Genomic DNA, 12315 nt, shown 5'->3' with positions numbered 1-12315 from the left:
ATTGTTGGGGGTCCAGATGCAACAACCTGAACATATTTTGCTAAGTAAAACAAATCCATTTCCAAAGGTCACTTACGGGGTGATTTTTCTTTTAGGATATTCTGAAAAGGGCGAAATTACAGGGACAGAAAATAGATCAGTAGCTGCCAGGGGCTAGGAGTGGGGATAGGTCTGACTGCAAATGAGTGTCATGAGGGAATTCTTTGGCTGTTGGAATGGTTTTATATCTTGGTGTGGTGGTAGTTATAAGAATCTATGCGTGTGTTCCAACTCAGAAAACTGTATGCCTTCCCCCCAAAAAGTGAGTTTTATTATACATAAATTACAAGTAATTCAAAGAACATAAGAAATTGAATAAGTTAGAGACATACTTTGCAAGGTGAAATGCATGCAAGGAACTTGATAGACCTGCCTTTAAGTCAACAACTGGGATCAGGAACCTGATTTCAAGTGCTGGATTCACATTCTGCAGCTGGAGTTCAATTCATTGTGGATTAGAATCTACAAATCCTGGGTGCTCTGAGGGCTGTGTAGCGTGAGTTAAGAGGTACCTGCTTGCTGCTGAGGGAGGGATGTAAAGGAACATTGTGCTCACATGAATGAATCAAAGGTACTTAAAAGAAGAAGGTGCAAAGCCAGCGTGTCCCCTGGGAGAATAAGGTAAATAAGGCCCCTTGTTATGTAACAGGACTACTTGCTGTTGAAAGCCAGGATATTTACAGGTTGTTCAGCCTGATATTTGAACAAAGGGGTCATGTAAGATCCCCTCCCACTCCTTGTTCAGATACAGTGCTTTTTAACTTTTTTCAGGTCAGTGACTCCTTTGAAAATAGTTTGGGTTTCTCCTCCGGAAGAAGAGCATTTAGATGTGTGCCTGAAGCAGTTTACATGAGTTCGGGGCTCCTTGGTCTCCCTGCACAGCAGGCATGAGCATGGCGTGGAGAACTCTTGGCTGTAGACTTGATGCTGTGAAATGCGACGCGCACGGGCAGTGGACTCCCGTTAGTTAACATCCTGGCTTCACTGCAAAAATTCGTGCAAAATACTTCATCTCTGCCTCCCCGTTTCTTTACCTGTAACACGGAGGAAGACCTATGGGGAGAGCGTGTATTGGCTTGTAAGCGACTCATGTTGAATTTAGCATGACCAACACCTGGTAACCTTTTAGAGACAGAACGTTGAGGGGCCCCGTGGGGCACAATAACGAGGCCTATCGAAGGCCACCACAGGACAGCTCCAGAAAGAAAGGTTCTTTGAAGGAGAATGAGACTTAGTTTTGCTTTTGCTTCTTTCTTTTTTTTTGAACTTAATTTTGTTTTTATTTTACTTATTTTGAGAGAGAGTGAGAGAGAGTATGAACAGGGGAGGGGCAGAGAGAGAGAATCTGAAGCAGGCTCCGCGCACTCAGACGCTTAACCAACCGAGCCGCCCACGCACCCCAGCTTTTACTGATTTCTCAAGTTCATCTCCCCTTCAAGCATGAGCATAGGGGAGTTTGTCCATTTTAGTTCTCCCGTCCCTCTCGCATACAGCAGCTTCCACACTTGGCCTTAGCTCTGCCTTAAACGCGAGTGACAAGGACGCGTTTGGGCGGAGGGGGAATGGTGCGGTTAGGAGGTCTTCCGTCTCAGTTACCAAGTCTCGGTTCCTGTCTCGGCTCTTCAGTGCCTCGGTGGTTAACGGGCGTGGTGAATGGAGGTGGTTTTCACCCGGAGGACCCTCCCAGCCTGACCCCAGGCTGCACAGGGTGGGCTGCTGAAACTAGCTCTGAAGAATGGGAGGAGAACCACTCTGGGGAAGATCTTGGGGGAAATCTTCGTCCTTATTTAGTCACAGGATTGTATCACTAAATGAAAAGCTCTGATCATCTTTGCGGGTGGGAATCTGGGTGGAGAGAAGGATTAGGCAGGTTTTAAAAAAAGACTGCACTGGACCGCCTGAGTGTTCTCCATTCTCTAGATCTGATGTCAGTCACCAGAACCTCAGCCTTCACTGTCCGGTGTCTCAGCTCCCACAGCCCTCTGAACAGCTCTATCATAGCTGCTAAAAGAGACAATAAAAATTTTAAAAGACCACTAAGGGATTTTTTTTTTCTTGGCAGAGGGTTAACACCTGTTGGCTCCAGGACAGGCGGTTCCTCGTGGCAGGACTTTTGGCTCCGGCAGTTTTGTTGCCTCTCAAACCTTGATTCAGTGACAAGGTTACAGTGTCGTTTTTGTAAAAGCCCGTCTCTCACACTGGCCTGCTGTTTCCTTCCCCGTGGAGTGTGGACTTCCAGTCCCCGCATCGTGCTGCAGTTTACTGAAGAGGCAGCACAGAACAGCAGAAAAGACTGGGGATTCGGGTTCTCATAGATACAGATTCAGAGTACTGTGAGCAGAGCCTTCAGGTGGATTGATGGGGAAGGAAAAATACAGTGCAGTCTTGGATCACTAGATTGTTCCCCGAATCTGGAACATTTTGCTTCGTGGGAAAATCTGACCGTGTGAAAAAGTCGCACCGTGGCTGAACGCATACTAGGCCCACCAGCTTTCTCTGCAGATCAGAGGAAGTGGGTGTGGGAGGGGATTCCAGCAAATGTAAGTAGATAGCAAGAGGGACTGAAGACCTTTTCTACTACCTTCTCTGTGGGTACACGCTGGACCTCCATAGGGATTTTTCCAACTGAGCATGGTTAAACGGGAAAGCCAGCCATCTGGCGTGTGGTGCATTAAGTGAATTAACACCCTAAAGGAACCGGAGAAGCATCATGAATATCCAGATGGAAGGCTCCCGGAGTATAGTTTTCTTTAAGAAGCCAAAGAAAAATTTAGAAGAGCGTTCCCATTTGTCCTTTAAAAGCTCAAAGAGGGCAGACCTATTATGAAATTAGAGAAGGAGGCAGCACAGAGAAAATAAGTTGAGAGAGTATCTACTTCTATGCCGGAAGCCCTTCGATCAGGGTTCCACCACAAAATCAGAACCGGTGGGAGAAGTATCCAATTAAGATTTATTGTAGGGCATGGCTTACATGATTGTGGGGGCTCTGTTAAGCAAGCCCAAGATCCGTTAGGGCAGGAATAGAGGAGAAGATCTTGGACAAGCTCAAACCCACTGAGATGAGCCAAAGCTGTCATCCTCAGTGAACCAGGAAGGGGAGATCTGGAGCAGGATGGAACCCCACGAACACAGGCTGAGGCCGACCTCCGGGGGACACTTCAGCCCTGCTTTTAAAGCCTTCCAGCTGATTCAGTTAGACCGACCCAGATTATCCAGGATAATCTTCCTTATTAAATCAACTGATTAGGGGCTTTAATTACATCTGCAAAAAGCCATCACAGTGAGGGCAAAGACGGAAAAGGGAGTTGGTTGAAAAGACACAGGGACATCCAGAACCCCATAGCATAATTAAATTCCAACTGGGGACAAAGGACTCTGTTGACCTCACAGGAAATGCAGCTAAGGATCTGAAAAGCAAAGTTGAGTAACTCTCAGAGTACAGAAGACAAGGACAAAGGATCATGAGAGGCAAAAAGTACAGAATAGTAGAGACTAGAGATGGATCCTGAATTGTACATGCTCTGGGGTTGAAGCTTAGACGAAAGGAATGAGAACAGTAACGAAAGATAAGTTGGGTAAAAATTTTTATCTATTGGAGGAAAACACGAAAAGGTGATTTTGTAGACCACACCATTAGCTCGCTTGCGTGGTTGCTGGGTTTTTACAAAAAGAGGGTGGAGTAATGGAGAGGATAAGTGGTTCCTAGACTCAACAGAAGGATTTTCAAATCTTGCTGATTCTCTTGGGCAAGTTGTTAATCTGTCTTTGTCTGTAAACTGAGGATAACGAGACCTCACGGGGTTATCGTGAGGGTGAAAGGCATTCATACACAATGTACTTAGCCCAGAGCATGGCACCTTGTGGGTCCTGACCACGTGGTACACCTCTTGTTGATTCCAGAAAGGGGCAACCTACAGGTGCACGTGGCACCCGCTGCTTAGGACCTTAGGATGCAATCCGGGGAGCTGGAACAGGTGCATGGCTTTGTTGTTGGCTCTTGGAGATACTGAGCTGCCTCAGCACATCAGGCATCAGAAAGGGTGAGGGTGTAGTATCGCCCAGCAAGGCCAGGTGAACCAGTCTCTAAAAAGTCACATAGTTCCTGATCGATGCCTTATTAGCTCTTTGGTTTTGACCAGGACAGCAGAGTGCTTGTGAACCGCTGTGAGGCACAAGTCAGGTGGTGATATTTGAGCTTCTGTGAAGGTTCTTTTTGCCCTTGTGTCTGGGCCTGCCACCTGCTCTGAGGTGTTGATTATCACCTGCACATGCAGGTTTCTTCTGCGGTAATGAACTCTTTCCAGCCACGTGCCTCTGCTGAACACCCTATAAATTCTTGAATCAGTATGTGTAGTTCTGTAGGAAAAACGTAAAATATGAAAGATGGCTTTTGCATCTAAGAAAATTTACTTGGCAGTAGGGAGACTCGACTAATATGCATGTGACATTGGAAACCAGAGAGGTTCAGTGTAAAATCACAGGTTCAAAGACTGGTCATTCTCTTTTTTTTTTTTCAAATTTTTTTATTAAAAAGTATTTTTTTAATGTTTACTTTTTTTTGAGAGAGAGTAAGAGCAGGGGAGGGGCAGAGAGAGAGGGAGACACAGAATCTGGAGCAGGCTCCAGGCTCTGAGCTGTCAGCACAGAGCCCCACGTGGGGCTCAAACTCACAAACTATGCGATCATGACCTGAGCCAAAGTCGGACGCTTAACCCAGGTGCCTCAAAGACAGTTCATTCTTAACTGCTCTTCACTTAAGGAGCATGGAGGTCTTCAGGGTCAGGAGAAAACACTGGGGTCCAAGGAGTCTGGGAATGCCTGTGGGGAAGTCAAGACGTGAGGGAGCCATGGAAAATGAGTAGAAGAGGGCAGGCACAACTCGTGGGCACCATTCACACCCCAGGGCCCGAGTGGTGCCCCCTGGAGGTGAGTGTCGCTCAGCCCATGGGGTGGTGGTCCTAGCTCTCCTCCCAGGCTGTGCACAGGAGACCTGAGGAGGAGAGAGTGTTGTGTTAGTGAACCCGGAACGTAACCTGAAGTCCAGAAGGAGAGAGCAGAGGAAGGGAAGGAAGCTGGCACTGAGGATTTCGTGCGGCCAGTCTCTGTCCCGCGTTCCTCCACCTCTGCCCTTTTGTTACGGCCACCCTGGGGGCCAGGTGAAGGCGGGGGTGCAGAGATGAAGCTGACACAGGTTACACGGATGAGGCCCAGTCACACAGATGGCAGATGGCCTTCTGCCATCTGGCAGAGGGCAGTTTGAACCCGGATTTGCTGGACTCCAGAGCCTCCCTCATCCTCCCACCTTCGACGTGACTCACTGTACCCGAGAGGAGCCTTCGCTTCAAGTGCAGGAAGCCCGAGCGCGTTTCTGAACTTGCTAGCACATTATCCGAGAATGAGTCTTTCTTATTATGCCTGGAGATGCATTTCTTTCTTTCATTAAACACAACAAAACAAAGCTGGCAGTGCCTGCAATTTGATTTGCCCTTAATGTGGGGGAATAAAAAGACCTGTGTGTACTTAACAAGCAGAACCTGTTTTTAGTGTTTAGCCAGCTCCCGTCTGGGTGTTTTTTCCTTTAAGTAACTGCACCTCCTGGTACACCCATCTAAGCCCCAACAGCTGTTCCCCCTCTTCGGTCCCCGCGTTGTGAGGCGGCACTTTCTCTCTCTCGTTTAAGGGAAGAAACCACACGTGTGAATTTACCCGTATAAATTGATTGCACGAACGTGTTCAGTCAGAACATAGAAATGGCCTGGTTCTCCTGGAGACTTTGCCTGTCACACTGTTTTCCGGCTTCGTTCCGTCTTCCTTGAGAGCTGGTTGTACCCGGCCACGATCACGCCGTGTACGTTGTGGTTTGACTTTAGGATCCTAGGTCTTTGGAGGTGGTGGTGTTCACGCAACTCGTCTTTCTTTTCATTTGCTTTGTGTGTTCACGTTCTCCCCGCTAATTCTCATTTGCTCTCCCCACGCACAGACGGCGGCCCCCGGGAGACGTTGATGCATTTTGCCGTGCGGCTGGGCCTGCTGAGGTTGACGTGGTTCCTGCTGCAGAAGCCCGGTGGCCGCGGGGCCCTCAGCATCCACAACCAGGAAGGGGCGACACCTGTGAGCCTGGCCCTGGAGCGGGGCTATCACCAGCTGCACCAGCTTCTAACCGAGTAAGTTCTCCCCCCCTTCCTTCCCCTCCTCACCAGCCCCGCCCCCCCCCCCCCCCCCCCCCCCCCATGTACGGCAGGGCCGCCCACTTGGCATCTCCCCGCGACTCTGCCACGAATGAAACCCTCAGCTCCGGGCCTGGCCTTCTGCTGGAGGCTCGTCAGCTCGCTCCTGCTAACCGCCTCACTGCCTGAGAGAGAACAGACGTAAGTGGTCTCAGCGTTTTCTCTCCCTGCCTCCCTGCTTCTCGCCTCTTCGGTTTCACTGAAAACGCCGAGTGGGTCTCATCTGTGGGCTGGCATTCCGTTACCGTGTATGTAGTTGATCCCAGTTTAGTACAAGAAGAAAGTTGTTGTCTCCCATACGTTTCTTTCCGTTATGTCTTCAAGACTCGGAAGAGTTCATTAGAAACAAGTATTTTAATTGCATAAGTGCACGCAGAAAATATGCTGAACCACGGAGTTTTGGTTTGAATGTAATTTCTATGAGTAAAATCAAGAGCCGTGGTCTCTTCATCTGACGAGCAGGAAAAAGCAACTGAGTTGTCCTGGAAACATTGAGGAGGAAATCCTGCGTGTCTGCACGTTCCGTTGTTAGGCATTCTCTTTAGAGAGCCCTTTGAAGGAGGGTTGTTAGAACATTTGAAGAACTCTTTTTCTTGTATAAATAGAGAAAGAAATGCATGACGGCAGCCACCCTTTCCCATTGGAAGCTGGTCTTGTTTAATACATTGCTTTTACCATTCTGTGGTCATCACCTCTTTTTGGCCACACAATCTGAACAAGAAGAAACCCCGTTGGGATTTATGTTCTTTGGTAATCGAGGGATCCTTGTAAGTTAAGTGGATATTCCCAAATTCTCTGATACTGTGCTCATGTTAGGCTTACTGTAGTTGCTTTTATTTTTCATCATTTGTAGCTGTTTGGAGGGAGGAGGACTGGAAGGGCCAAGGAGAGATTTCAGAACATAAGGTTACTTACTGTTACATCAACAGGTTTTCCGTTTGTTTTCCGTTTGTTTACTTTACCTGCCCAGTTGGTAACTTTTCCAGTCAAGCCAGACAGAAGGTTCTTTTCAGATACTTTCTAATGGGTGCCTCAGATACCATGACCGTAGGAGGGGCGTCATCTCAAATGAGCTCTGGATACCTGAGCTGCCCTAGGACCGGATTCCAGGGAGGGATCTGTTCCCGTTCCATCGTACTTCCCATCTGGCCAGTGATTAGATTGCTTCTGCTGTTTGCCTCACGGCCTCAGGAAGAGAAGCCTGGCTCCAGGAGTTGAAACAATGAACTCTGTATATCTGTAGTGGAGCCGGAATGCAGTTCCTCTAAATGTGGTCGTGTCGCTCCGAGGGCTTGTAGGGAAGCAGGGCTGGTTAGGGATGGCCGTCCAGATGGGGAAATAAAGTGATTGCAGCAGCTTTATTATACACTGGGCTGGGCGAGGCTGTCACAAGACCTATTGCAGCAGGGCTTTAAGGAAACGGGAGAGTGTGTTCTGGGAGAAGGTTTTTTGGCTTGCTTTATAGTACTAGCTCTGTTCCATGTGTAGAAGCCACTTACCTCCTTTTGAAGGGAAAGCCAACTGGGAAAGCTTTCAAATACAGGACCGCAGTAGGAGATTAAAATTAGCAATTAAAAAATGGCAAGGAGGTGATTTTTACTAAATCTCTGAATCTTACTTGTCATTAGTAGACTTTGCTAGAATTTCGACCCTAGAGTCAGGATGAATCATTGTTCATGGATGAGGAGGAAACTGAGATCTGGAGAGGCAGTGACTAGATCAGGGTGACAAGGTGGCTGGGCCAGAACTAGAAGCCAGATCTCCTAAGAAGCCATCCGACGTCCCTGCCACTCCTAGGATTCTGAACAAGGGGCCCAAGAATAGGCTTCTCTAGGTCCACAGCCTTTGAAATTATAGGCAACACTTTGTGCACGTGTGTTTCTGAGTGAGGAGTTTGTTTTGTGAGACTCAGATGTTTGTGAAAAGCTACGAATTGTTCCACTGTATGGTAATACTTCACTAAAATCTTTAGACTTGGATGTTCCTACGCACCCCTCCCCCCGCCCCCCGCCTTTTTGAAGTTTATTTATTTATCTTGAGAGAGAGAGAGGGCGCATGTGTGTGTGCACACAAGTGCAAGAAAGGGAGAGAGAAAAATCCCAAGCAGGCTCCACACTGTTAAGCACAGAGCCTGACACTGAGCTCGAACCCACATGTGAGATCATGACCCGAGCCAAAACCAAGAGGCAGATGGTTAATTTACTGAGCTACCCAGGTGCCCCGGCCCCTCCTCTTTTTAAATTAAGCTTTTCCATAGAGACCTGTTTCTTTTTAGTCTCTATTTTCAGTTAATCTGAAATTGAGGGGCACCTGGGTGGCTCAGTCAGTTAAGCATCTGACCTTGGCTCAGGTCATGATTTCACAGTTTGTGAGTTCGAGCCCCTCGTCAGGGCTTGCTGCTGTCAGCACAGGGCCCGCTTTGGCTCCTCTGTCCCCCTCTCTTTCTTTCTACCCCTCCCCCAGCTGTCACGTGTGCGCTCTCTCTCTCAAAAAATTTAAAAATTTTTAAAAAATAATATGAAATCGAGGGAGGGGTACCTACATTTTACACTTACAAAATAACTATTTGCATGCCAGTCTTAACTGAAAATTCAAGTTTATTTAACTCTTTTTATATGTCTCCCAAAATAAATTTTTTGTTTTCATTCCTTGCTGCTTACCCTGGTTTTTTTGGGGGGTGGTGGGGTGGGTGGGTAGGAGGACATTGTGCCAATGAGGGTCCAAGTTCTTTTTGTGTTTATGTGTCCGAGGCTTATTTTGGTAATCCATTTTGATAAACAGATTTACTTTTGTGTGAAAATCGATTCTGTTGTGCTTGGAAGTAGAGAGATTATCTAAATAAGACCCCTGTCTGTAGAGAACTCTTGAAATTGATACTGAATCCCGGCAGATAGTGGTGACTCTTGGGACATTTTTGGTAGTTTCCCTTTTCTATAATCCATCATTGTTAACTTTCACCAAGTTCAGTGACAGGGAAGGGAGAGTTTTGGTGGACTTAACTGCTCTTTTATTTTCGCTTATATTTTGATCTGACATGATGAATATGGGTGTGTTTTTGATCTGAAAGTTCGCTTTAAACAAAATGTTACCAGCCTTGCCTGAGAAGAACCCTTACCTCGGCCTGCCGTGGCTGTTAGGTCGATGCAAAGTTGTCTCCCCCATTTTGGGCAGAAGTTAGCTGAGCGCCCCACCCGAGGTGCCCTGATTCATGATGATGGGTAGAAGAGGGAGAGAAGCCAAGCATTGAGGCTCTTCGTGTAGCTAAAGCTGCGAGGTGATGGTGTCGGATGGGTATTGCATTGGAGTCTTCCAGAAAGAGAATGGGAGGGCCGGGTGCTATCGGACACATCATACACAACACAGAAGCGTCTGGAGACCTGGATTGATCTCGGGGGAGGGAAAGGGCGGAGACCAGGAGGCGGCTCCAGGTGGTGGCCAAGTGCGCAGACTTTGGTGTCCAACCTGAGTTTGCATTTTGGCTCTGCCATTTGTAGCTGTGTTTCTTTTTTTTTTTTTTTTTTTTTTCAACGTTTTTTTATTTATTTTTTTTGGGACAGAGAGAGACAGAGCATGAACGGGGGGAGGGGCAGAGAGAGAGGGAGACACAGAATCGGAAACAGGCTCCAGGCTCCGAGCCATCAGCCCAGAGCCTGACGCGGGGCTCGAACTCACGGACCGTGAGATCGTGACCTGGCTGAAGTCGGACGCTTAACCGACTGCGCCACCCAGGCGCCCCCCTTTGGGCGCAGTAAGGAGCTTTCCTCTCTGAGCCTCAGTTTCTACATCCACTTAAAAAGAGACAAGGATAATAATTTCTGTCTCTTGGAAGTAAAGCCAAGCGCCTGGCATATGCTGTGTGAGGAATCCGGGTTTGTCACACAGATTATGGTTACTGCTTGGAGCAAATACAGGGGCTGTGAATACTTTACTTTGGCTTTAAGAGAAGACAGTATGGTTGAGTGGAATCGCTGAGGAACGAAGAGCTTAATTAAAAACGAAGCTTCCCCACTTAGGAGCCTGGGTGACTTGAAAAAAAGTGGTTGGTCACCTACCCGTGCTGAGTTTCTCATCCCTCAGATAATACCTATTGGTCTGTGTCACCAGCTTTGTGCAGGTACTGTGTTAGACCCTGAGGTGCTCTGTGTGAAAACTTCGTACACAGTCACATAATCAGTAAAGTGATAGCTGACCCATCAGTGAGACTCTGATTCCAGTCGATTGGTCTACCTACAGTATCTTCTTTTGCGATACTTATTGCAGTTCCCTGTGAATTGAAGTTGGCAGATAGGTGGGCAGAATTTGTATGCAGGCAGGCTGGCCTTGAACCCAGGCAGGGTTTGCCTCTGTGAAGCTGGATGATCTTGGGTGATCCGCTTACCCTCCTGAAGGGCCAGTGTGCATTGCCGTGAGGAAGAAATGAAGGAATGCACGAAGAGTGTGACACAGTGACTGAAAGAATATTATTGCCCTTTCCTTGGTTTTCCATGACTTCTAGACTCGTATCAGTTTTTCATAACGTTAAGAACTTTCTGTCAAAGTCTGGAAGGTAATTCCGGGCATCATTTGGTTGTTCCTGCTTGATTAGATTTGAAGTTATTCTCTAGTGTAATAGATAGCACTTGTTTTAAAAACAAAAAAAAATTAGTTTGGTCCTCTGCCCGATGCTGTGATGTGATGCCTCTGGGTGACAGAACAGGGAGACCCAGATGGACGCGGGATCGTTTCCATTGTTGCCACCCTTCCAGGAAGATGACTCCTGTGGAGAATTTAAACTCTGGAGCATTGACATGAAAGTGTTGAAATACTTCATTTGCCCTGAGAGCGAGCTTCAGAGTTTCAGACTGTTGTGTTCTGTATCAGTTTAACAAATCTCTTTATTGACTGCCTGCAGTGTGCTAGAAAGCATGGTTGGTACATTATGGCTAATGTTTCACTTCCACCTTATGAAAACCTTCCTGAAATAGGCCTTATTTGTGTTGTATGGACGAAATATGAAGGCTCAGAGAAGGACAGTAACTAACCCAAGGCTTTCTAGAAGGTGGTGGAGCTCCTTCACACACATGTGTGCAATTCCAAGGCCCATAATCTTCTCTCTACAAAATTTTGATGGGAGGAAAGAGACTCAGGAAGAGGCCACAGGGATATGGGATGATTAACACTTAATGAGGAGATGGTTATAAGCTTTCTGTTTAGTCCTGACCTCTGCTTTCCACTTCTGTTACCCATTACGTGGTGTTAAAAGTCTTGTTGACACCCCAGCTGTCTTTTTACATTGGTTCTCACGGGACCCTAATGAGTGGATAGGTTAGGTGTTATTACCCTGATTTTATAACTAAGGAAACTGAGGCCATAGAGGTGAAGTGAGTTGCCCAAAGTCACAAGGCTACAGAGTTTCAGAACCAGGCTCAAGCTCAAAATCCAAGGACCTGTCTAGGTAGAGATGACACCCCTGTGTTTGCAGAGTGTAGACCCACCCTGGCCGACACTGGGCACTAGGCTGTGGTTTGTTACTGTAGGGCGATATCGGCCCTTCTCAGAGAGTTCGGGTCTGTAGATTCTCACGTCCTTCTCTTGGCACATTTACACTTGAAACCTAGGTTCAAGGTCAACTGGTAGAGTAAGTACTCAAGCGTAGATATTGCACAATGGAACTCGGTGCTGTTGAGCAAGATGTTCTGTTAACATAGCGATTGCCTTTTTAGGGTCCTCTTTGAGTACTTGGCAAGTGGGTCCTCTATAGCCCATCTGGCACAAACCAAGTTTGGAGCCTTTGCTTTTGCTGGAAGGGAAGGAACGAAACAAGCATACAAACTTACCTTCGAAATAGTAGCCAGAGAGGAGGAGGGGTTTTGGTTTGTTTTGTTTTGAACTTTACATTTCTCTGGCTCAAGTCCCATCCACCTGTCCATCCTTAGATTTGTCTGTCCATCCACCCATCCTCCTTTCTCACTGTGTGATCTGGGTCTCTGTGTCCTGGTGAAGAAGGCTGTAGAACTGAGAGGAATCTGGGAGGAGGGGAGGGCGCACGCATTAACGAGTACCTGCTATG

The 12315-nt window shown here is 47.3% G+C and overlaps 1 protein-coding gene across 10 annotated transcripts in view; it reads left to right on the top strand.

The window, feature by feature from the left end:
- AKAP13 (A-kinase anchoring protein 13) overlaps positions 1-12315 on the top strand; it is a 337030-nt gene that overhangs the window by 142114 nt on the left and 182601 nt on the right. For all 10 annotated transcript variants that reach the window (XM_078448989.2, XM_078448991.2, XM_078448988.2 and 7 more), the window contains exon 5: positions 6020-6203. In XM_078448989.2, coding sequence (XP_078305115.1) covers positions 6020-6203 — 184 coding nt within the window. The remainder of the gene's footprint in view (positions 1-6019; positions 6204-12315) is intronic.

The sequence above is a fragment of the Panthera onca genome, chromosome B3 (assembly GCF_046562875.1).
Source record: "Panthera onca isolate mPanOnc1 chromosome B3, mPanOnc1 haplotype 2, whole genome shotgun sequence".
Lineage (NCBI taxonomy): Eukaryota > Metazoa > Chordata > Mammalia > Carnivora > Felidae > Panthera > Panthera onca.
The sequence above is the reverse complement of the archived record's forward strand: the minus strand, read 5'-3'. Positions and strand labels throughout refer to the sequence as shown.